We start from the raw sequence: 26,392 nt of genomic DNA on the forward strand, positions 1-26,392 counted from the left end.
CAGGCACTCTGAAGACTTGGCTCCTCTCTTAATAGTCTGTTTGCTCATTTTGCAAATATGTATTGAGCTTGAGTTATGGTTTGAATGTAAAGCATCCCCCGGAGTCTTGGCCCCTAGCTTGTGGGTCTATCTAGGAAGCTAGTGGGACTTTAGAAGGTAGGGGTGTAGCCAGAGGGAGGGCATGGAGGGGGTGCTTCCGAAAGGGTGTCTGGTCCCTGACCTCTCCCTGTCCTCACTCTCTGTATCTAGACCACCATGAGGTGAGCAGGCTCTGCCACACACACCTTTGCTTTGGGAATGTTTCTGCCTCACTTCAGGCCCAGAGAAATGGAGTTGGATGACCATCAAAGGAAGACTCTGAAGCCATGAGCCCAAATGAAGCTTCTTTCCTCCTTCAAACTCTGTCTCCCAGGTATTTATCACAGCATTTATCGAGAGAGAGAGAGAGAGAGAGAGAGAGAGAGAGAGAGAGAGAGAGAGAGAGAGAGAGAGAGAGAGAGAGAAAGACAGACAGAGACAGAGACAGAGAGAGACAGAGACAGAGACAGAAAGAGAATGATAGAGACAGAAAGAGAGATGACATGGTGACAGAGCAGCATTTCTACCCTTAGAAACCCTCCACCAGCATGGCAGGGGACACAGGTGACATCCGTGACTATCACTGAAGCCTGATGCAGGAAAGCACTGGAGGTTAAGGACAGAGTGGAAGCAGAGGCAGTGCCTTCCCAGAAGCTTACTCCAGCAGGAAGAAACCCCCTCGGTCAGCACAGCCCGCAGAGGGGGGCTGCCTGGCTGGTTACCTGCACAGTGGAGTGTAAAAACGCTACCGTGTAGAGCATTGGCTTCCACATGGGGAGATTGCTGATGTCGAGCAGGTCTTGATTGATCCCCGCGAATGTTCTTTTCAGGCCCGCGCGCACACCTTGGGGCGGCTCGTTTGTGAATTTGATAGAAGTCTGTCACAAAAAGGAAACAGGTGTCTTATTGCTCTGACTCTAAAGGGGTGAGGGAAATTGCAGCACATCAGAGGGCAATCTGCTTATGAACCCCTGAACCTAGGTGGGGACCAGCACGGCATAATCTGCTTCCACGGATCAAGGCTGAAACCCAATAGATTCACTACTGCTCTCCTCTGGAAATACCATCTGACCTTTATGGCTATGGGTTTTCGTAATGGTTGGGTACTGGTGATTCACACCAATAAGCTTAGCTGCTCAGGAAGTAGAGATCTGAGAATCATGGTTCAAAGCCAGCCCAGGTAGAAAAGTCTGTGATTTTTATTTGCAGGTAAGTGCAAAACAAAAACAAGAAAATTAAAAAAAAATTAAATTAAAAAAAACAACCTTGGGAGTAGAGTTGTGGCACAAGTGGTAGAGCAACAGCCCTCAGAAATAAAAAAAAAAAAAGCTCAGAGACAGTGCCCAGACACTGAGTTTAAGCCCCAGGATTGGTACCAAAAAATTGTTTTGATAAAGGTAAGCTTTTGCAGTTTAGATTCTACTGGGCCAAAATAATCCTATTATGTTTCTTTTAATAATGTTGCTGAGCGCTGGCGATTCATGCCTGTAAACTAGCTATTAAGGAGGCTAAGATCTGTGAATTGCAGTTCAAAACCAACCTGAGCAGGAAAAGTGCATGAGACTCTTGTTCCAATTCACCACACCAAAAAAAAAAAAAAATTTGGAAGTGAGCTGTGGCTCAAGTAGTAGAGCACAGGCCTTGAGCAAAAGAGCGGAGGGACAGTACCAGGCCCTGAGATCGGATCCCAGGGCTGGTATACACACATCATCGATGCCGGGTCGTTGACCTGGATCTCAGTGGAAGGGCTCTCTGTTTAACAAACCTGGAGCAATGTAATGGGGAACCGGTCGTGAGGCTCTGTGGTGATCCACACCCGGAACGAATCATCGCTGGATTCTGTGGTGATCAGCGTCTCTAGCAATTCCTCCATGAATTCCAGGCCAAGGTGGCAATTCTGAAGTAAGACCCAGCCGCCCTGCAGCCAAAAATGAGGACAAGTTTATTTCATGGAACGTGTTACAATTTGAATGTGAAAATAAACACATTCAGAAAAGGCCTTTGCTTAGAGCCTATTGGCTTATTTTTGAGTAGAATTTGTTTTTTAAACTGTATTTTCACACAGTCACATCTGTGACTGGTACAAGAGACTTGGAGGCAAGTGATGGTGTCCTGCCATGGTGGCTCAGAAAGGAACAGAAAGAACTGAGGCAGGCCTTGGCTTTGGATACGTACAGCGTGTGCACCATCTAATGGTGAGAGCAGTAACTCTCCTCCCAGAACTGAGGCAGAGCGGACTTTCTCTAAAACCACAGAAACTCACCCACGGTCACCCAGAGTTGCAAAGATGCACAGTATCTTTCTTGGCGATGATAACTTTTAGTGACCTTTGTTGCAAAACACTACCCCTTACTCACTGTTTTATCCGTCTTCCTGAACACCTGCACAAACCATACAACTTACACTCCCTAAAGACTTGATAAAACTACTTCTCATGGAATATCACATAACCAGAACTGCCATATGGGAATGAGATCACATCTGTCTGGCCTCAAGTCTCAGCCTCCCAAGTGCTGGGATTACAAGCATGCTGCACCATGCCTGGCAAATCAACATTTCAATGTTCTTATATAGCCACATTAGATGAACACATAAAATATTGAGTGCATGTCAAAGTGTATGTGATCATGTTTTCAACCATCAGAGAAAACATGGCTCTGGCTGGCTTCAGTAGCAAAAGGAATGTATTGGCCTGTGTGACACAGAAGATGGAATTCTAGAGTGGTTCCTGGTATTGTGGGCCCAGTTTTTTTTTTTTTTTTTCCGGTCCTTCACTGGGCATTCTACAGTGTCAGCTATATCCTGAAGCTGGCATCCCTTGGCTGTACCTGTTCATTTTTAGTTTCTCTGATAAGGCTATTATTATAAACAAGTACCCCTTGGTGAGAAACAACAGAACATGAAAGTTATCCTACCCCCAAAACACCATAGTATTCCAAAGGAAGTTAATGTGAATGCAGCACTTAAATGGAAAAGTTTCTCATTCATGGACACAATGAAATGAATTAAGCCCCAGGTTAAATTGTTAAATCACTCAATAGAAAGAACCAGCTGATCCAAGTCAAAATTATTATATATAATTGCCCAGATATATTTAAATTAAATATAATTTATTATTGAATTAAATTAGGTGATAAAGATTAAGGCTTAGGGCACTTGAGGATTAATGGCTGGCTTCAAATTTTGATGACCCAAGTAGAGTTTTAGCTCATTAACCCCCTCTAGCCATTACATCCCAGGAACTGTAAGTTACTTTGCATGTGATGAGATCAAATGCTTAAAAATAAACCAAGCTCTTATTTTATTTTTATAAGTGATGCAATTTCTTATTGCAGATGAGATGGCTATCTCTAGAGCGTATCTAGAAAATTAATATCCTGAGTATTTATTAGGTATAATAGAAACTATTTCTCAATATCTCATTCAAATTATAATTACAATTTAAAAAGTCACTATCAATATTTAAACATAAAGTCCTCAAATATTTCCTATTTGCCTGAAACTACCCATTAGTAAGAACTAAAAGCCTGCCTTTAACCAAAAATTGAAATCTAATGGTCCCAATCTGTCACTCCTTAGGGACAATTCAATTAATATTGATCATATCATTCCAAGAATGGCTACCCTTAGGAATTGGAAGGCATGCCTTCTAAACTCTAAATGAATAAACATAAAATGGAGCTTATTGCCATAGCAAATGGAACAAAGTTTTCAGGAGGCTTTCAGGGGGAAAAACTAGCCTGAAGTTTAAAATTCTTAGGCTGACCGTATACTCATAAATGGATATGGAAGTCTGGCCTGGGGCCTGTGAGGAAGGGGGTCCAGGGTAGACCAGATGGATAAAGGAATGCAAGTGACAATGTTATAATGGGAGGAGTGGCCTACAACCCACCTGCTGCATTGACATCTGAATAAGCTTCCGAGCGTGCACTTCTTGACCCTGTCCCATGGAGATAGTTCTACATTCTGTAACAGAGGAGAAGGTCTGTGATAAGAAAATGGAACTTTTCCTAACCAGTTCAGGGGAAATCCCATCACTTCTGAATGGTCACAGCCTCTATGATGCAGCCTGTGCTGTTCAGTAGGTCTGGCTTTGGTAGTATTCACAGAGACCTGGAGACAACACCTGGAATGGCAGCCTGGGCCAACAGCAAAAGGCACATTGTGTCTTCTGGGGAGAAGGGGCCAACTGCAAGGGTGAGCAAGGAGGTGAAAGGCCTGGAATCTTTCTTTTTGTTGTTGTTGTTGGTCATGAGGTTTGAACTCAGGACCTGGGCGCTGTCCCTGAGTCTTTCACTCAAGGCTAGTGCTTTACCACTTTGAGCCACAGTGCCACTTCTAGTTTTCTGGTGGTTAACTGGAGATAAGAGTCTCATAGACGTCCCTGTCCAGGTTGGCTTCAAATTGCAGACCTTACACCTCAGCCTCTTGTGTAACTAGTATGACAGGCATGAGCCACCAGTACCTGGTTGGTCTAGAATCGGTACAGCTACTTTAGAATAAAAGGTTTGATACCTCCTCAAAGGGTTAAAGACAGGGTTACCACCAGATCCAGCAAATCTACTCCTATGACTATATACAAGGAAAAAGCTTCTAATGTTCAAGCAGGATCAGTTACTGGCCAAAAAGTGGACACAATCCAAGTTTCCCTGAACAGATGAATAGATGAACAAAACGTGACTGTATGTACATACCACAGCAGTACTGGAATTGGAACTCAGGGTCTTGCACTTGCTAGGCAGATGCTCTGCCATATGACCCATACCCCGCCAGTTCTTTTTAGTTTTCAGATAGGGTCTTTCATTTTTAAATACAGATACACACCATTATACTTTGCCCAGGCTTGCCTCAAACTATGATCCTCTTATCTCCATCTCCTGAAAGGCTGAGATTATCGTTATAAACCACTATGCTCAGTCAGAATATTAAAAGGTAGAAGTTTCTATATACTCAATCATATCTAGCTCCAAGGGTTTTGAATAAAAGACTGGAATTTCAAGCATAACATGCATTCATGTAAGTCTTTAATCTAATTAGGTACGTATGTATATTTCCATATATGCTTACACGTATTTTGTATCTTTTAAACAGTATGTTATGGTTATCTTACCGTCATCCCATATTATTAGAAAATGATTTTTAGTGCCAGAACTTTGTCTCATCATTATGATGCACCTTTGCTCATTATATACTAAGGAATTCCTTAATCCTTTTTTCCCAATGGCACTAGATGAAACATGGTTTAGTGTAAACCTTCATGCATACTCTCAGTATGTACTTAGGAGCCATTCAGGCATGCAGAACAGTTTGAACAAAATACAAAAACATTTTAAAGATGTACCATGTATATATAAAAGGGGGCTACCAGTGCCTCCCACCGAAATAGGATGCTGTAACTTCCAGGGCCCCCCTCCACTCCTGCTGTTTTTATCTTCTTCACGGTGCCTTAAACATCCCATCCAGCCACACCATCTCTAGGGTGTGTTATCTACCTTGGATTAAGTATCTGGTGTTGGGATCAGGGAAATCTTCGGTACCCATTCATAGTTAACCACTACATCTATTTTCTTCTTTTACAGCTTACTCTAAAGCACTCAGTATCCCACTCAACCCCTAGCTGGCTCTGCAGTTTCATGTGGGGCAATGCTTTATTTTTTTCCTAATATTAATCTGCTATCTCAGCACGGGCTTGGGCTAATCCCTATTCCTCCTCCAATTTGAAATGTGAATTTGATCATCTGCAGTGCTGTTATTCTACAATGTAATTGGGGGCGCTCCCTTGATTTATCTACTTACTCTCAACCAGTCACAAATGAACTCAACCATTGCCATTCAATGACATTTTAATGTCCAATGCTGTCTTTTCTTTCTCTTTTCTAGCTTTCTTAGTTATTCTTGTTGATCTATAGTTCTAGATAAATTAATATCTCCATCCTATTCAATTATAGGAGAAATACTGTTTGAATTTCAATTATACTTGCATTTGATTTATAGATTAATCTCGAGAATCTTGTCATCTTGACAATACTGAATCTTTATAGTGGGAATGGAGTTTAAGTCTTCATTTATTTGAACATTTCTGTCACTAGGAAAGCATTCACAGTTTTCTTCAAAGAATTTTAAATTGTTTCTGAGTTCTGTTTTTATTGCCATAGTTAATGGGATTTTTTTTTTACATCTTATTTTACAAGAAAGCACAATTGATTTTTTTTTTAAAAAAATATATATATATTTGTTTTGTGGCCACTCACTTTCCAGAACTATCTAATAGTTTTCCCGTTGATTCATATGTGTGTGTGTGTGGTTTATTTTAGCTAAACAATTACATTTTCTGAGAGTAACAATGATCTTCATCCCTCCTTTCCAGTAGTTAAACCAATTATTTATGATGCTCACAATGCCTTAGCCGTATCTTCTACAACAAGGCTAACAATGGTGGAGAGCAGTCATCTTCATCTAAGCCTGGTTTTCATGGGCACCTCAGCCCATTCACCCTTAAGGCTGGGGTTGCTAGCCTGCCAGACATTACCTATGACCACAGAGGTCATAAAACAGTCTTCAGTTCCTACCTTTCCAATGTCAAATGGAGACACTTTTAAAAGCATCTATCACACAGGGCGCAGTGGCTCACTCCTGTAATCCTATCTACTCAGGAGGTTGAGATCTGAGGATCCCGGTTCAATGCCAGCCCCGCACAAAAGGACCTGAGAACTCTTATCTCCAGTTAACCTCTAGAACATGGGAAGTAGGGCTTGGCTCAAGGTAGGGTGGTAGCCTTGAGCTGAAGAGCTCAGGGACAGTGCCCAGGCTGAGTTCAAGCCACAGAAGCCACAAAACAACAACAACAAAAACAAAAATACAGCATCTATCAAGTCACAAAGCAAGGGCTTAAGAACAAGTCTGCTCACTAGAGAGATGTCTTCAAGACAGTAGAGCCCAGGGCTGCCAATACATTAGCCAAATGTGAATGAGGAAACTTATTAGGATATCTTTCCTCCTTAAATTCAGCACCATTGGATTGTCATTTTTAATGTCACATTAAACTCTGCTGGCCTATGTTTTGGTCAAAGATGTTTATACTTACATTGATGATGTAAATTGGTGGTTTTCTTTCTTTAAGGCAGTTACTATCTTGGTTAATGTCTGATATCAGAATAACTAATGCTAATAAAGAGAAAAATATATCCCACTTTCCCACTGTGTTCTAGAACAGAACATACCCTGAGTGAAAACTCTTGAACATTTTAAAGGATTTATCAGAAAAAAAATCATCCAGGCCTAGAGGCTTTGTTGAGTGATTCACACCTATAATCCTAGCTACTTAAGAGGCTGAGATCTGAGGATCATGATTCTAAGCCAGCCTGGGCGGGAAAGTCTGTGAGACTTTTCTCTCCAACTAAGCACCAAAAAGCCAGAGTAGAGCTGTGGCTCGAGTGGTAGAGCTCCAGTCTTGAGCAAGAGAGCTAAGAGACAGCACCTAGGCCCTGAGTTCAAGCCTCAGTACCAGCACACACACACTCATACCAAAAAACAAAAACAAAACTAAATTCTTTCACTTTTGATTGTCAGTCTATTTAAAGCTTTCTATATTCTGAGAAAGTTTTAACAAGCATGTATGGTTCTACAAACTTGTCAACTTGAATGAGATTTTCGAATTTATTTTGAAAACGATATACCATTCTTTTTTTTTTTTTTTTGGTCACGGGACTTGAACTCTGGACCTGGGTGTTGTCCCTGAGCTCCTCAGCTCAAGGCTACCACCCTAACTTCTTGAGCCACAGCAGCACTTCCAGTTTTCTGGTGGTTAATTGGAGATAAGAGTCTCACAGACTTTAGTGCCCAGGCTGGCTTTGAACCTTGATCTCAGCCTCCTGAGTAGTTGGGAATACAGGTGTGGGCCATTGTGCCTGGCTCGATATACCACTCTTTACCTGCCCATGTGGTTTTGCTCACTTCCTCCTTGCAAAGCTGCACTTCTAGACTGCATTTAATTGTGTGCTCCTTCTCAGTTGTACTTGAGTTCTATTTTCATGCCCATTCCTCTTCCTCTCTTATCAGGGGTCCCTAAGGGCTCTCTGCCCCCATCCCCCGCTCTTGCTTCCCCACCTGGATCCTGCTCTCTCCTTTGCCCAGGTATTCAGAACCTTGGAAAGTACAGAGCCCATCTAACTCAGTCTCTCACTGCAGGGCCTGGCCAGGGGCAACAGAGCGTATCCATGAGCAGAAAACTTCCTTCTCGTCTTTGTTCCCAATCCTCCTTCAGTGAGTCAGGCAACAGGCTAATTCATCCAATAAAAAGCAGTAAGGAGACCACTGCAGTGAGGGTCAGCAGCCTGGAGCTGAGCTCTCAATCAGATCTGTCTCCAACTTACTCTGGGGCCTTTCTTCCTTTCCTCCTGGTTTCCCCAGCTGCCAAATAAGATAGCTGGCTTACCAGACTTCCAGTCTCCTTCACCTTGAGTGTGGTTATCCATTATCCACTAGTTGGGATTAGATTAATATGTTATTGTCTACCCAATAGTTTTTTTTTTTAACAAAACAGCTATCTTTGGTAACAAACACTATTAGAAATGATTTATGAAGGAACAAATCCCTAATTACTATGCATTACAGTACCAGTTATAGCTTTTTCGATTTGTTACAACATATACTTTGATGTAACTTTATAGAAACATGACAATAATGTGAACTATTGTTCCTATATGTTCAGTCTTACTAATCTGCTATCCATGAGGTATAGTCATCTGCTTACAAAGAGAAAGGAGGAGGAAGAGGGGGAGGGGGAAGAGGAGGGGGGAGGGGAGAGGGAAGTGTAGGAGGGGGAGGGGGAGGAAAAGGAGATAAAAGCAAAATTTAAAAACCCATGTGCATGGTGGACGAGTAAGGTCCTCTCTGCCCACAGATACCTACATTATATTTTCACTGTAGGGTGTACGTATGAAGGGGTGAAAAGGGGAGCTCTGTGGATTTCTCTTTCTCAGTTTTATAGAGAATTTCTTTTTTTTTTTTTTTTGCCAGTCCTAGGGCTTGAACTCAGGGCCTGGGCACTGCCCTTTGACTTTATTTTGCTCAAGGCTAGCCCTCTGCTACTTGAGCCACAAAGCCACTTCTGGCTTTTTCTATATATGTGGTACCAGGAATCGAACCCAAGGCTTCATGCATGCTAGGCGAGTATTCTACCACTAGGCCAAACTCCCAGCCTTATAGAATATTTCTAAGAATCGGTCATTAAATGATGAAACACAAAACTGAGGATGAAAGCACGGGTGTTTAGCTACATTTCCTAGACTTGCCAATCATACCCAGCTTTAGTTTCTTGGCCAGTGCGTCGATCTGAATGGTGGGATCGGATCCCATGGACAGGAAACAGATGAGCGGCGTCCGGGGGTCACTCTCTTCCCATGTTTTCTCCAGATTTAAGATGACTGGCTCGGTGTACTTCTCCTCCAAAGAGTCGGAAATATACTTTCTTGCTTGAAAAACAGTACGGTCTGGGCACCAAGACCTAGGCATGAATACAAGGTAGGGGAAGTAAACACATGGACTATTTAATCTGAGCCCATAAAGGGCAAGTACTTAATAGCAAGGGGACAACCAGCTAATCTCTCCTGCTGCAGTTCCACAGATAAGGGCTGGGAAGGTTGTCTGGACTTGGATGAGCACAAATTTTACTACGTGGTTTTGCTTTTAGACATTAGAAGGGAGCAGGGCAGAGCCAAACCAACAGGGTATCCTCTGCCAGCTCCACTACACAGTGGGGTCCTCTTTGTCCACTCTCTGAAGCCTCATAGTCCTCACCCTGTGGGTTGATTGGCAAGCCAAGAGGTCAAAGGTGAGTTAATCAGCAAATATTTCTCTCTCTCTCTCTCTCTCTCTCTCTCTCTCTCTCTCTCTCTCTCTCTCTCTCTCCTTCCCTCCCTCCCTCCCTCTCTTTCTCTCTCTCTCCTTTGCAGTCCTGGGACTTGAACTCAGGACTTGGGCACCATTCCCGAGCTTCTTTTGCTCAAGGCTAGCAGTCTACCACTTGAGCCACAGCACCACTTCTAGCTTTTTCTCTACTTATGTGGTACTGAGGAATTGAACTCAGAGCTTCTCGTATACTAGGCAGGCACTTTGCCACTAAACCACGTTCCCAGCCTATGTTGTATTATTTATACACCACACGCCATGGTAAGTTCTATACATCCACACATGTGAAATAAATGTCATCTGACATTGGATATTTTAGATCTGTCAAGTTCTTCAGATTCTTATTTCCTAGCATATTATATTATTCATTTGACTTACATCTACTCTTAGAATAATAGATAAAGACACATTCATTTCAACAATAAGAAGTAGCCTTTGATATTCTGTAACCTATGAGGTCACCATCATTGCTGTCCTGATGCATCTTAAAGGGTGACACTCTCCAGGGAATGGTCTTTATTTCCTAAGTCCAAGGTCAGGACACAAGATCAAGAAGGACAAGACATGCTACAGAATGATCCAAGATTCTCTTGTTACTCATTTGATGGTTTCATCGTGCATATACCATCATTCCACTTTACCCCAGTCGTCTCCTCCTCCACTCTTCCTCCTGCCCCCTTTCTCCTCACTATTATCCTCCTCTTTCTCCTCCTCCTCGTCTCCTTCTCCTCCCCTCCCTCTTAACCTACATGGATTGTTCCAATTTACCAGGCGTCACTGAGCTACTAGATACTGAGGACGTGTGGAAAGTGAGAAGTCTGAAGCTCTTACCATCAGCTGAGACTAATGCTTTCATTTCAGTAGCCAGGAGTGTCTTTATACATTCCAATGGTGCAATGGTCTCAGGGGTTCCTCTCAAATAAATCCTTATTTTTTTATTATATACTAATTACCTTGGAACTTTGGGGGTTCTGGTTTTTGAGGATTTTTGTTTTGTTTTGTTTTGTTTTTGCCAGTCTTGAGGCTTAAACTCTGGGCCTGGGCACTGTCCCTGAGCTTCTTTTTGCTTAAGGTTAAACTTCTACCACTTGAGCTTTTTTGGGGGGGGCGGGGATCAATTTATTGGAGATAACAGTTTCACAGACGTTCCTGGCCCAGCTGCCTTTGAACTGTAAACCTCAGATCTCAGATTACAGGTGTGAGCCACTGGTGCCTGGCTGAGTTCTGTTGTTTTGTTTTTAAGAGAGTAGATTTAATCATGGATGATTCACTCAAAAGCAAATGAATAAAGTAAATATTTACAAGCTATGCTTCATGTTTTGGCTACAAGCAATTATCATTCACATACTGTCAATATCTATCATTCCCTGACACTACTGCCAATATATTTTGCTTTCAAGAACCACCTTCCAATTTCTTAGTTTAGTAGCACACTCATTTCTTATAATAACTACAGGACATATAAAGTCAGCTCTCGAAAGGTCAGACCTGTAATTTAATGATGTGCTCCTACCTCTAGGTCTGATAATTCCTATGCTCACCTGATAAGTAAGAGTTTGTGGCATGTGTCCAGTGAATCATTGTACCCATCGGGGATGATCTCCTCCTCTGGAGCATCTTTATCAAACCAGCTCTTCCACCCCTTCTCATTACGTGATATCTAAGAGCAACAAGCCAGGAAGCAGGCATAAAACAATATGCAGTCAGAAGGCACTAGAAATTCAGAGTAACCTAAGGGGATCGTTACCTTACAGGCATATTGCAAAATCACCCTCATTCCAGACTCACAGTATCAACCATCATTGAGGATCAAATCTCTGAATACCTATTTAAAAATACCAATAGGTAATGAAGTCAAAACTATTTCTCCTCGTGATCCTCCACCTTAAAGCTGAGCCATTCACTGTCCTCTGAGAGGTGGAGGAGACTTTGGGTTCCCGGAGGCATTAAAAGGTACCTGTCCCTCCCCTGCCCCAGAACCCAAGTGCTATTAAGAGTAATTATAGAACTGCAGATAGGTAGGTAAACTCTCAGATAGGACTTTTTAGCCCTGTGAATGATCAGATACTCCAGGCCACACCTATGAGTTCGATTTTTACTTCTATCATCGTGACTTTTTATGTGGGCCTAGGAGGATTAAAAGTACCCACCGTTATACATTGTGTTGGCGTTATCACACAGGATGAACCAGGAGGCAAACCATGAATGGAACAGTTACTCTGAGATTCAGTCACTTGAACTTTGCCTGGGGTGCTAGGACACAGAGGGAGGATTTCTGACAGGTATGGTGTTTCACAGCGCTGCCTGTACCTCCTGGAGATGGTACTTGCTCTCCTAGGGTGACTGTCATCACAGAATTCGCAGGCCTGCCTGCTGCCAAGTGGACCCCATCTCCACAGAGTGGTGCAATGCTGCCACAGCGCCCCCTGCAGGCCACACAGAGGCCCAAGAGAAGGATGCACAAGATGGTTGACTATCCACCATCTTCTGGCCTTTCCCCTGCTAATTTTGACTCCACCATAGTGGGATGGTATCTAGTCCCTTACCACCACCTCGTTTCCCTGCCTTTGCCTATTAGTATAGACTACTTCCAGGAGCTACACAGCACAGCCTGGAATGCCCAGGCCAGGGCAGTCCACTGGGTGAGGTTATTTTTGCTCCAGGCCATGTTCCCTACTGGACTGGGGGAAACTGCTCTGCTTCCTCCCTCTGCCTTACAGATGGGTCAGACAATTGGTGGCCATACAATGGCAGGTCTCTGTGGAACTCTGCCTAGGAATGGCTTCTCTACTTTTGGCCCAATGATGATGGTGTAAGAGGAGCAGACAAGACATAGTTCACGATGACAATGCTAAGCTACGGTGTGGCCATTTATTGGCTACTGGTCTTGGGCAAACAACCTCTCTGAATCTTGTTTTCTGATGTGTCAAGTAGGATGGCTAGTTCCCATGAAGGGGACTGCAAAGAACCTATCCCATAGTAAGGAAGAGCCAGGGCGCGGAGCCAGTGTGCAGCAGGAACCCTGAACATCCAATTGGGAGAGGCAGACAATAATAAATATGAAAGGAAGCCCAATGCCTACTTCCAGATGGAACCCTGGGCTTCCCCTAATCCACCAGACCCAACCACAGTTGATCAGGAAGAACCTATGTTTCCAGAAATACCACTGAAAATCCACGAAGGCTCTGCCAACTTTCAATCCAATATGACTCTTTTAAAGGTCACAGGCAACCACATCAAAGAGAAGATTATCAGCCCTGGACACGGTGAGCTACAGGCACCACTATCGGTGGGCAGTTGTAAATCAGAGGTGCCAGGAATGAACAACTGTCTTTATTCAATGATAGCCAAATCCACATCGAATCCACTTCAAGTTTATGAAAGAAACTTGCTGTATAACCTAGGTTGGTTTGGAACTCACAATCCTCCTGCATCTCCTGGATAAAGAGATTGCAGACAGGCATTGCAGATTGCAGGAAAGAACTGTCAGCAGGAGGCCTCAGTGAAATTGGCCTGGATGCATTAGGGTTAATGGATCTGCCCTTTGAGCCAGCCCTTTGTTACCTGGTTCATAATTTCTGCAAATTGAGGAAGTTTGCTCAGCTCCACCAGGTTCAGCCACGTCATGTCGAGGATCCAGCGAAAGGGCTTGGGAGGGCAGGCTTTCAGATCCAGTGCAGCACCCCCTAGGCACACACGGCAGACTCGTGAACCAGGTCAGCTCAGACTTCATTCTGAGAAATTTACTTCCCAAATAATAAAAGCAAAATAACCATGTTCCCTAAAATACAGGTAAATTGGGGAAATGATCATATTACAGAAAATGTGGTCATCTTTTTTTTTCTTTTGGGTACATTTCCTTCAAGTCTTGCTGCTTTTGTTACTGATTTATGCCATCTTACAGAAGACAACAGTGACTCTTTGTCATCTTTCCCTACAGAGACTTTTTCTTAGGTGGTTATGGTTGTTTGCTTTCTTTATTTGTCTTAACTATCCTAAATTTGCCATTTTTATATAATAAATAGGTTTGGGTTTTTTTCACATGTGATTTTTTTTAATAATCACTTCGTGGTCAGAAGTGGGGTATTCAACATTATTTCTTGCCTAGTTAAATTGATAGCTAGGCAAAGAAGAAAAAAGGAACAGAAAGAAAGGAACGGAGGCTGGGGAGGTGGAGGAAGAGAGAAAGGGAGGGAGGGACCAAGGGAGGGAAAAAGGGAAGGGAAGGAGGGAAAAATAGCATAGATTTCTAGAGAATGACTGCTGGTCAAATCATTTATTCATTTATTCCACAAATATTTACTGAGTGTCCTCCATGTATCTGCATGATCTAGGCACTGGGGATTTAGTAGGAAAAAAAGAAAAGATAAACAAAACCCAAGTCTGGTCTCACAGAGCTTACAGGCCAATGGAGAGTGTGAGCTACTTTTTCAGATCATATTTTGAAGCAAATCGCAACTCAAAGGAACATACCCAAGGGGAATATTTTTCTAATGAAATATGGTTATATTTCAATTCTAAAAGTTCTCTATTCAACATCTTTAGTAAAGTTGTCTCTGAATTCCAGCTCCACCGTTACTTAATTCAGATAGATATATGGCAGACAGAGATGCTGGAACTTTAAGTCTCATGGCTGTTCTTAATTCCTCACATCCTTCCATTTCACATACATAAAAAAGAAAACACACTCGCAGGTGTGGGAAGGCAATAGGAGACTACAGAGCTCTGCTCACCTAACCTAAAGTACACCTGTACTCCATCACCTCATCCACAGAGCATCATGGGAACTGTCCCCCTACTGTCCCACCCCTGCTGCCCGGCACTCATAGTGCAATTATTACTGGTGGAAGTTAATGGTAGCTGAAGCTATCACGGGAGAGCGCCACCTGCCGTCTGCCAAACACTACTTCTCTGCTACTTCTCCAGGTACACAGACAAATGCATCCCTCTCCTTCTTGGTGGCTTACAAAAAAAAAAAATGTTTCCATGCAACCATAGATGCTTAGAGACCAGAAGACAGCTACCCTATCTTCGTATTTTCAAATATATGGCACTGCCTCGAGGATCCTGGCTATGCTGCTTACAAGCTGCATTAACTTGGACAGGTACTCTAACCTCTCTGTTTCCTCATCTGCCAAATGGGTACAATGAGGTAGACTGAATCTCGAAATCTATTGGTTGTGAGTGTAGAAAGCCAGAATGGTCGCAGGCCATAGGAAGAGCTATGAGATCATTAGCATTATTAGTATTTTAACACTAATATTACAATGCACATGCACACATGTTCACATATGTGTGCCAGTGTGCCATCTGTAGAAGTCCCAGTTGCAGTCCCAACTGCAAGGTAGGAACAGACTGACAGAGTATCTTTCACATCCAAGGTATATATAAAAAATAAGAGATCTTTCTAAAATAACCAGGCCAGGGAAACAGGAGATGACACTCCTCTAGCACAGAATTGCCCCTGGTATTCATTTCATTTTTCAAAGTGCTCTGACATTCCTCATTGAAGAAGAAAGTCAAAGGCACCTTAGATACATTTCAGAAAACAAGGAGTAATTGACACATAAAAACTTGCTCTTGGGAAATCAAATATTGCTGCTACTGTAAATAAACTGTCTCCCTCACAATGACTGTAAAAAGACTATGAACTAAGAGCCATATTTTATATTTATGTTAAAACATTAAAAATCAAGTCATACTATCTCTTTAAAATAAGTAAAAAAATGAGCCAGTTGAAAACTGGCATGACAAACCAGTTTTAGCACAATCTACTCTTCTTAGTGCTAAAATGAGTGTCCTTATGTCAATCAACCTATCACCTAATTCCAAATCAATCTTTTTAAAGAACTGCTCTGTTCATGCAAGATCTCTCCCCACACGAACAGCCTGTGGTTCCCTGTTCTCAATGAAATGAACCCCAGACTCTTCTCATTGGCTCTCCTGGCCCAGTACAATCTAGTTTCTCCCTGATTCTCCAGGTTTTCTGTAATAGGGTCACCTGTGTCGCCCAGATGTGTAGCCATCTTTATTTTTGCGGGATAAACCTAATTTCCCCGAGGAATCCCTCTCATCTGTATTGTCACAGGTCTCAATCTCCACTGATTTACTTACCTTCTCTCAAAGAGGCTTCATCCTTTTCAGGTCAAAGCTCTAGCCTGGTGGCTTTACCCAGTGCAGAGTGGGGAGACAAGGGGGGCTCTTTCTTGGGAGAGAGGACTCCTCAGACCTGTCATCGTCCTCTTACTACTTTGTGACTACATCCCAGGGCGGGTCTCTACATCCAAAGCCTTTGGATGTTACTGCTTCCAAGATTCCCACAGGATTCCAGGCAACTGCCCGGTCCCCACCCCCCACCCCTCCCTGGAGATGTAGCCTCAAGACCCAGCTTGGGTGGCTTAAATTCACAGTCTGTGTTGTCACAGACTCTAGGTTACTCTGTCTTCTGAGAAGGGGGTAGAGTTATGTTTCTCTGATCTCTGAAGTTAGATGTGGCTGTGTGTCTTGCTTTGGTCAAGAAAATATGGGAATAAGTAACATGTCACATTTTAAAGCCAGCATACATTTTCCTTCCTCTACTACCCTAATAAGTACAGAAACAAATTTGGGTTTCTGAATGACTGAGAGGAAGCATGTTGGAAAGAAAATGAACAAGAATTCACCTTTGCCATTTTAAGTCACTGTAATTTTATGGTGGCAAAAGCTGGCCTATTCTGACTGAAGAGACGACCCCAAATCCCACTCCTGCAGTCCCAGCCCAGCTTCTCTTTCAATCAACCAGACCCAAAGCAAGCATACTGCAGGACTCAGATGGTTTCCAGCCCCTCCCAAAGGAAAGGAGGGAGAGGGGGAGGGAAGAAGGGAAGGAGAAAGGGGCAGGCAACCCATCAGAAGCAGTATTTGCCTCCACTTTGGCAACAGTTTCTCCTAAACTTGAGTAATAATAAACAAGTCAAATACATTAGTCCCCCCCCCCAAAAAAGATAATCACAGGTTTCCACCTACCTGAAATCAGAGAAAATTAGTAGAAATTAGAAATAAAGCCTGAGTTCAAGTCCCATGACTGACAAAGAAAGGAGGAAAGGAGAGGAGAGGAGAGGAGAGGAGAGGGGAGGGGAGGGGAGAGGAGGGGAGGGGAAAAGAAGGGAGGGGAGGAGAGGGGAGGGGAGAGGAGGGGAGGAGAGGGGAAGGAAGGAAGCAAGGAAAGAAGGAAGGAAGGAAGGAAGGAAGGAAGGAAGGAAGGAAGGAAGGAAGGAAGGAAGGAAGGAAGGAAGGAAGGAAGGAAGGAAGGACATTATAAGAAGAACATCCACCCTCACTGGGGCACAATTCCCTAGCAGATCACAAGACTGGGTTCAGAGTACACCAGAAAAAAAATACCCTTTACACACCCGTGTTCCAGCCATGTTACCTTTAATGAGAGCGTGAAACTCCCGGTGCTTCACGGTGCCCCTCTGAAGATCGATCTTCAGGGTCATGAGGAGCACGAAGAGGAACTTGTGGTTCTCGTACAGGCCCCTGACAGAGTACGTGAAAACTTCGTACGTCAGATACTCGATGATATTGACAATTCTCTTTTGAGGTAATGGAGACTTTTCAGATCTGGGAGGGATTTTAAAAGTCCACGAGGTCAAGGGCTGATTGGGAATGGAGGGAAATGCCCCCAACGCTTTGCCGTGCCCACCTCTGGTGCCATCCCCGCCTCTGGATGCCGTTCCCACCTCGGGGACGGGGCAGCGGACTCACCGGGCCATGGACTGGTCAAATAACTTGAGGAACTGAGCCAGCGACGTCTGGTACATGATGTTGACCATGCTCATCTCGGTGATGAGGAAGTAGAGGATGCTCCCGCGGGTGGCGGCCGGACGGAACTCCTCCTGGGCTGTGTTAATCTTGATCTCCGTTTCTGCTGCCACGTGCAGCTTTTCACTGACCTCGGCGGCCGTCAGCTTGGTGGTCCTCAGGACGCCGATGAGAGACTCGTCATCCACCAAGGAGCCTGAAAGTCAGAACAGGAAAACGGTGGGCACAGAGGGAGTGAACGGAAAGCGACGTGCAACTCTTACCAAGTCATGATTTCCAACTTCAGGCTCGGTGCTGGGGGTTCACACCTGGGGATTGAGAATGGGAGGATCAAGGTTCTAGGCTAGCCCAAGGAGAGGGGAGGGTGTCTGCAAGACTCCATCTCCAAGGATGTACTGGTGTGGGCCTCTCACCCAAGCTATGAGGGAGAGCCTAGATCACAGCTCAGCCAAGCATCCAGGAAAGCACCCATCTCAATGACAACCAGGAAGGAACAGGGATGGGGGCATGGCTCATGTGGCAGTGTCAGCAGAGCAAGCTCAAGGCCCTCAGTTGAAACCCCAGCACTACTTATACTTGTGTTATGTATATACACACACACACACACACACACACACACACATATACGTATGTATATGTGTGTATGCACAGCCATGCCCCAATTTCAGAGTCCAGAGACTCTGTTCCAAAGTCCAGAGATTATTAGGAGATTCGAATCTTAAAGACCTTAAGGGCTGCTAGCCCATCCTGGGTCTGGATCCAGATCCCTCTCAGCCTTCCAGTTGAGAGCCAGCCCCAAACGCTGCTTAACTGTCCACAGCAAAAGGCAAAGATTCCTTTGCTACATCGCCCTGTCTGGGCTGGTTATCACAGTCCCCATTCCCAGAAGATCCCCATCCCTCACCCCCATGGAGGCTCTCTAGAATGTCCCCTGCGGGTCCCCCGTATGTTCAGTGTGTGGGCAGGGTTACTCTCCCAACACGAAGCTGGCAAGCTGGCAGTGGCAGAGCCGTTCTGCTGCTCTGCCCTCCCTCTCTCTGTCCCAGTGGAGCAGTCGTCATTGCCCAGAGCCCTGGCTGCTGGTCATCCCTGGCAAGAACGACCTGAGGCACAGCGGACAGGCCTCACCGGGATGACACGTGCCCTGAGTTTACTCAATCCCCCCATTGTTTTTAATAGAAATGACACATGTTTGCTGGGTGCCAGTAGCACGTGCCTATAATCCTAGCCGCTTGGAGGCTGAGATCTTGCCCAGGCAAGAAAGTCCATGAGACTCTTATTTCCAATTAACCACCAAAAATCTGGAAATGGAACTGTGGCTAAAGTGATAGAACACTAGCCTTGAGTGGAAAAGCTTAGGGATTCAGACCTGAGTTCAAGCCTCAGTACCAGTAAAGCAGGGGGGAGAGGGAGAGGGAGGGAGGGACAGAGAGGGAGGGAGCAAGGAAGGAAGGAAGGAAGGAAGGAAGGAAGGGAGGGAGGGAGGGAGGGAGGGAGGGAGGGAGGGAGGGAGGAAGGGAGGGAGGGAGGGAGGGAAACACATACAGCAATGGAGTCAGCTTAAAATATGGAAAGATACTTTTGATGTGCTGATTTCAAAATCATCATATCTACATTCTTACTTATGCTTGATTCTGGAAGTCAGTCAGGTGCTACAGGAAGTTCTGAGTTATTCTCAGCCTGTGACTCATGTCCCAGCTGGGGGGGTTGATCTGGTTCACTCTTAGCTGCATGAGTGACAGCTCTTGGTTTTCCCTGCTAACATGTAGAGTGGATGGGAGAAACCAATGGCCCCCAAGACAAGCTCACCAACCCAGGCAATTCAATCAGGGTAGATAAAAAGACTTCAATGGTCACATTATTTTAATACTTTTTTTTGTTTTTGGTACCAAGGGCCTCACACCTGCTCTATCCACATCCATTTGTAACATTTTCATTCAGAAACTGCACGTTAGGCTGGCCCATGACTTCATAATCCTGCCTCACGCTCCCAAACAGCTGGGGTTACACCCAGCTCAGCTTTAAGGCACAGTTTTAAGAGATTAAGTTTTTCTTTTCTGCTTTTAATCAAGCAATTAAAGTGACAGTAGAAGTACTGGTGACTAGATTCATTTTATTCCTTTTTTTTTTCCAGTCCTGGGGCTTGAACCCAGGGCCTAAGCACTGTCCTTGGGCTTTCTCAAGGTTAGTGCTCTACCCTTGAGTCACAGAACAATGTTCAACCTTTTCTGTGTGGTACCCAGGAATCAAACCAAGGGCTTTGTGCATGCTAGGCACTCTACCTCTAGACCGTACTCCTGACCCCTTGATGACGAGATTCTCACAAATCATGGAATTTAATTAGATTGCTGTGATCTGCCTACAATAGAGCAGTATGAGATTTGTTGATGGTATTATCTTTTTAAAACAAAAATTTCTTCTGCTATCTTATGGAGAGATTTCATGCCCAAAGAGAGTGTGCTATGGTGACTCTGGCTGCCCAGAGAAGAGCCCTGCCCTTGGCTTTGATGAGAGAAGTCATGTCGAGATGAGCTGGGCTACCCTGGTAGCCAGGCACTCCTGATTAGACTTAACATGTCATAACGCACCATGATGCTGGCTGCATTTCAATGCCAAATGAAAGAATCGATGTAGGAAAAGAATAGATTGGGCACATTAGTTTCCTGTGGGCAAGCAAATGAGCCTATTAGGGGTTTTCTAGCTCTCTTGGGACCCTTATTTTTCTCCAGTGAGAGCAATTATATTGAGGAAACTGTGTTATTTCTCAGGTGCTCAGCCTCTGGCTGCTAATTCCAAAGGCAGATTTTCTGCAGCTGTTCTTAACAGATAGGGAGAAGCCACCTGGCTGGGTTTGTGTGTATTTGTGTGTGTGTTTTGTGTGTGTGTGTGTGTGTGTGTGTGTGTGTTGCTTTTTTTCTTGCAACTGGTCTATTTCCTGACACCTGCAGTCACCACACAGGGTGTCAGAGAAATCTGTCCTCAGGATCCATTATTTGATTATGGCTTCATATCACAATACCTTTGGTGGCGCTTAATTTATACAGCAGGTTATCTTCCAGTTCTTTCATCTTCCGCTTGTTAAAAGTGACATCCTCCATAAGCTTAACCCTCTCCGACTCTAGTTCCTAGTATTGAGAACCAAAACAGTAAGTAATAATGACAATGTCAGAACTGTGGTGAAAGGTTTAACCAGCAAGTCTTTCCAAAGAGGGAAGAAATGACCACCATCAGTCAAATCTAGCTGCATTTTTGTTTCTCTGAATAATCAAGTCTACGTCAAGTGATGCTAAGATTCTAAAATACATGAGGTAACTTGGCACTGATACCACCCCTCCCCTGATCACTTTTTCCCTCCCAGCTCCATGCAAAAGAAGGCCTCGTGCTCTCTGCCCTCCTCCCATCCTGCCCCTCTGAGAAACACGAACTCTATCTACAGAAGTATAGAGGACTCAGAGATACCCAGGCAGAACCAAGAAACCAAGGTGGGGGGGGGCGGTCCTGGCCAATTGTGAGCTCTTGGCATGGGCCCTGTCTGTCTGAGCATCAGGACTAGGTCAAGTATGAGAACTCATTGATGCAAATTCATTTGCCACTGACTGGTGACTATTTGAAGACTTCCCTCCCACACAAATTACGCAGATTAAAAATTATGTTTGGGGCTGGGCAGCAGCAGTGCATGCCTGTAATCCTAGCTACTCAGGAGCCTGAGATCTGAGGATTGTGGTTCAAAGCCAGCCTGGGAAGGGAAATCTGTGACACTCTTATCTCATTAACCACCTGAAAACTGGAAGTGGGGCTGTGACTTAAAATGATAGAGCACTAGCCTTGAGCAAAAGAGCTCAAGGACAGGGCCCAGGTCTTGAGTTCAAGCCCCATGGCCAACAACAGCAGCAACAAAATTATGCCTGGGAAGGCATTTCAAAGGTTTCTAAGCATGTAAGATGAAGACAATGAACATTCTTACACCCTTTACTTAGATCCTTCAAATAACTCTTGGCCTTTACTTTTCCTTTTTTTTTTCTTAACTGCCATTGTAGGACGGGCAGGTGGTATGGGCTGCGTAGTATTGGACTGTATCTGTACTTGAAGGAGAATAGCTCCTGGGTCATCTTCAATAAAGTGATTGCTCCTGTGGGGTAGCATAGGAATCTCAGACAAAATAAAATCACGTATGCTTCCTGTTCAAAATGATATGGAACAACAGGTATCCTGGCAGCTGCCAAGTTTTGCGGTATGACCTATGGAGCTTTGTCTGGGAGGCCTGGCAGAGTGGGCAATCCACGGCTCTCACAGGACAAGGCCCTTTCCTCTACTGTCTCCATTTGCTCATTCGTACAAAAACGGTAGCAGTATAACAGCAGAACTGTGAGGATAGTGGTCTATGCTTTTAGAACATCCTCCTGTATATTAAGTGTGCATTCTGGCCTTGGGGATGGTGGGACATGCCTGTAATCCCAGCTATTCAGGAGGCAGAGCTCAGCAGGATCTCAACCTAAGCCTGGATCTAGTTTTTTTTTTTTTTTCAAGTATGAGACCCTACCTGGAAAAGATATGAGACCCTACTAAAGCAAAGAAGTAGGAGAAGATGGGGTGTGTGGTTCAGGTGGCAGAGTTCTTGTCTAGCAAATGTGAGGCTCTACTTCAACACTAGAAAAAAAAAAAAAGAAATATGTGCCACTAGACAGGACAGCCTCGTGGAAGGAGTGAGACCAGAGAAATGTGGAAATAGACCAGCTGTGCCAGGTAGACCCCAGGACTGGTTTCCAAGCTGACACAGATGTCTTGAGGGGGCCAGGAGCTGGGAGCTGCAGACCATGGCTCTGCTGGGGAGGCAGAAGGGAGTTCCAGGCCTTGCTGGCTTGTAGAAGCTTCAGGTTTACTGGAAACTGAGATCCAACAGCTATGATGGGGGTGGGAGGGTATTGCTCTTCCCACCCCACCAGGCCACCTCCTCCCAGGGCCTGTCCCAAGGAAAATACCTGATACAGAGGGAATGCAGGGTGGAGGGTGTCACCTCTCAGAAAGTCCTGTCATTTCTCCCTCCCTTCTCCTCTCTGTGCCTCCTCCCTAACCGACTTCCCCTCATCCTGTCCTTCCTCCTCCTCTGCACGCCTCTCTGTCCTTATGATTTCTAACCTTGTCTTTTCCTTGAATAGTGAAATCAATTATATTTAAGCAAACGCCAACTTTCCTTGTGCTTTATGCAAAAATAGTTAATGTATGCAAATACAGTTTATACATCACATTTAATGTTTTCTGAGCATTACCTCCAAAATTAACTGAATCTTAAATCTATCTCCTAGAATCTTCCAAGGCTCAGCAGTTCCTTGCTTCATGAGAGCCTTGCTTTCCCTGCCCACTCCTGGTGACAGCGGCAGAGACGCCTCCCACACTGAGGGAGCCACGGTGGCTGCCTGCCCACATATGGATGGTGATGTACTTGTATACACTGTGTGCAAGCATGTGGCATGTTGTGTAAGGTATATGTTGTATATATGTGTGTAAGGTGTGTGTATGATGTGTGGGGTATGTGTGTATGAGATGTGTGGTGTGCAGTGAGTACAGTGTATATACAGTGTGTGTGGTGTGCGTGTGTGTGGGTGTGTGTCTGGGGGTGTATGGTGTGTGGTATGTGTGTGTACAGTGTGTGAGCGGTGTGTGGTGTGCATGTGTGTAGGTGTGTCTGGGGGTGTATGGTGTGTGTACAGCGTGCGTATGTGTAGGTGTGTCTGGGGTATATGGTGTGTGTGCAGTGTGCACGCATGTGTGTGTCTGGGGGTGTATGGTGTGTGTACAGCATGCATGTGTGTAGGTGTATGTCTGGGGGTGTATGGCGTGTGTACAGCGTGCATGTGTGTAGGTGTGTGTCTGGGGTGTATGGTGTGTGTACAGTGTGTGTGTGTGTAGGTGTGTCTGGGGTGTATGGGGTGTGTAGAGCATGCATGTGTGCAGGTCTGTGTCTGGGGGTGTATGGTGTGTGTAGGTGTGCGTCTGGGGTGTATGGTGTGTGTGTAGGTGTGTCTGGGGTGTATGGGGTGTGCAGGTCTGTGTCTAGGGGTGTATGGTGTGTGTAGGTGTGTGTCTAGGGGTGTATGGTGTGTGTAGGTATGTGTCTGGGGTGTATGGTGTGTGTAGGTCTGTGTCTAGGGGAGTATGAGGTGTGTAGAGCGTGCGTCTGTGCAGGTCTGTGTCTGGGGGTGTATGGTGTGTGCAGGTCTGTGTCTGGGGGTGTATGGTGTGTGTAGGTGTGTGTCTGGGGTGTATGGTATGTGTAGGTGTGTGTCTGGGGGTGTATGGGGTGTGTAGGTCTGTGTCTGGGGGTGTATGGTGTGTGTAGGTCTGTGTCTGGGGTGTATGGTGTGTGTAGGTCTGTGTCTAGGGGTGTCTGGGGTGTGTAGAGCGTGCGCGTGTGCAGGTCTGTGTCTGGGGGTGTATGGGGTGTGTAGGTGTGTGTCTAGGGGTGTATGGTGTGTGTAGGTCTGTGTCTGGGGGTGTATGGTGTGTGTAGGTGTGTGTCTGGGGTGTATGGGGTGTGCAGGTCTGTGTCTGGGGGTGTATGGTATGTGTAGGTGTGTGTCTGGGGTGTATGGTGTGTGTAGGTCTGTGTCTAGGGGTGTATGGGGTGTGTAGAGCGTGCGTGTGTGCAGGTCTGTGTCTGGGGGTGTATGGTGTGTGTAAGTCTGTGTCTGGGGGTGTATGGGGTGTGTAGGTCTGTGTCTGGGGGTGTATGGTATGTGTAGGTGTGTGTCTGGGGTGTATGGTGTGTGTAGGTCTGTGTCTGGGGGTGTATGGGGTGTGTAGGTGTGTGTCTGGGGTGTATGGTGTGTGTGTAGGTCTGTGTCTAGGGGTGTATGGTGTGTGTAGGTGTGTGTCTAGGGGTGTATGGTGTGTGTAGGTATGTGTCTGGGGGTGTATGGTGTGTGTAGGTCTGTGTCTAGGGGAGTATGAGGTGTGTAGAGCGTGCGTCTGTGCAGGTCTGTGTCTGGGGGTGTATGGTGTGTGCAGGTCTGTGTCTGGGGGTGTATGGTGTGTGTAGGTGTGTGTCTGGGGTGTATGGTGTGTGTAGGTCTGTGTCTAGGGGTGTATGGGGTGTGTAGAGCGTGCGTCTGTGCAGGTCTGTGTCTGGGGGTATATGGTGTGTGCAGGTCTGTGTCTAGGGGTGTATGGTGTGTGTAGGTGTGTGTCTGGGGTGTATGGTATGTGTAGGTGTGTGTCTAGGGGTGTATGGTGTGTGTAGGTCTGTGTCTGGGGGTGTATGGTGTGTGCAGGTCTGTGTCTAGGGGTGTCTGGGGTGTGTAGAGCATGCGCGTGTGCAGGTCTGTGTCTGGGGGTGTATGGTGTGTGTAAGTCTGTGTCTGGGGGTGTATGGGGTGTGCAGGTCTGTGTCTGGGGGTGTATGGTATGTGTAGGTGTGTGTCTGGGGTGTATGGTGTGTGTAGGTCTGTGTCTAGGGGTGTATGGGGTGTGTAGAGCGCGCGTGTGTGCAGGTCTGTGTCTGGGGGTGTATGGTGTGTGCAGGTCTGTGTCTAGGGGTGTATGGTGTGTGCAGGTCTGTGTCTGGGGGTGTATGGTGTGTGCAGGTCTGTGTCTAGGGGTGTATGGTATGTGTGTGTGTCTGGGGGTGTATGGTGTGTGTAGGTGTGTGTCTGGGGTGTATGGGGTGTGCAGGTCTGTGTCTGGGGGTGTATGGTGTGTGTAGGTCTGTGTCTAGGGGTGTATGGTGTGTGTAGGTGTGTGTCTGGGGGTGTATGGTATGTGTAGGTGTGTGTCTGGGGTGTATGGTGTGTGTAGGTCTGTGTCTGGGGGTGTATGGTATGTGTAGGTGTGTGTCTGGGGGTGTATGGTGTGTGTAGGTGTGTGTCTGGGGGTGTATGGTGTGTGCAGGTCTGTGTCTAGGGGTGTATGGTGTGTGTAGGTGTGTGTCTGGGGGTGTATGGGGTGTGCAGGTCTGTGTCTAGGGGTGTATGGTATGTGTAGGTGTGTGTCTGGGGGTGTATGGTGTGTGTAGGTCTGTGTCTGGGGGTGTATGGTATGTGTAGGTGTGTGTCTGGGGGTGTATGGTGTGTGTAGGTCTGTGTCTGGGGGTGTATGGTATGTGTAGGTGTGTGTCTGGGGGTGTATGGTGTGTGTAGGTGTGTGTCTGGGGTATATGGGGTGTGCAGGTCTGTGTCTAGGGGTGTATGGTGTGTGTAGGTGTGTGTCTGGGGTGTATGGTGTGTGCAGGTCTGTGTCTGGGGGTGTATGGTGTGTGTAGGTGTGTGTCTGGGGGTGTATGGGATGTGCAGGTCTGTGTCTAGGGGTGTATGGTGTGTGTAGGTGTGTGTCTGGGGGTGTATGGGGTGTGCAGGTCTGTGTCTAGGGGTGTATGGTGTGTGTAGGTGTGTGTCTGGGGGTGTATGGGGTGTGCAGGTCTGTGTCTAGGGGTGTATGGTGTGTGTAGGTGTGTGTCTGGGGTGTATGGTGTGTGTGTAGGTCTGTGTCTAGGGGTGTCTGGGGTGTGTAGAGCGTGCGTCTGTGCAGGTCTGTGTCTGGGGGTGTATGGTGTGTGTAGGTGTGTGTCTGGGGTGTATGGGGTGTGCAGGTCTGTGTCTGGGGGTGTATG

At 45.6% G+C, this 26,392-nt stretch overlaps 1 protein-coding gene across 1 annotated transcript in view; it reads right to left on the reverse strand.

The window, feature by feature from the left end:
* Window positions 1-26,392, reverse strand: part of Dnah8 (dynein axonemal heavy chain 8) — a 206,488-nt gene that overhangs the window by 46,898 nt on the left and 133,198 nt on the right. The window contains exons 76-84 of the mRNA XM_090355742.1: window positions 20,810-20,915; window positions 17,734-17,986; window positions 17,399-17,589; window positions 13,552-13,673; window positions 11,529-11,647; window positions 9,381-9,583; window positions 3,971-4,044; window positions 1,844-1,996; window positions 801-956 (exon numbers count right to left, since the gene is read on the reverse strand). Coding sequence (XP_090211868.1) covers window positions 801-956; window positions 1,844-1,996; window positions 3,971-4,044; window positions 9,381-9,583; window positions 11,529-11,647; window positions 13,552-13,673; window positions 17,399-17,589; window positions 17,734-17,986; window positions 20,810-20,915 — 1,377 coding nt within the window. The remainder of the gene's footprint in view (window positions 1-800; window positions 957-1,843; window positions 1,997-3,970; window positions 4,045-9,380; window positions 9,584-11,528; window positions 11,648-13,551; window positions 13,674-17,398; window positions 17,590-17,733; window positions 17,987-20,809; window positions 20,916-26,392) is intronic.

The sequence above is a fragment of the Megascapheus bottae genome, chromosome 22, assembly GCF_031878675.1.
Source record: "Megascapheus bottae isolate mThoBot1 chromosome 22, mThoBot2.hap1, whole genome shotgun sequence".
Classification (NCBI taxonomy): domain Eukaryota; kingdom Metazoa; phylum Chordata; class Mammalia; order Rodentia; family Geomyidae; genus Megascapheus; species Megascapheus bottae.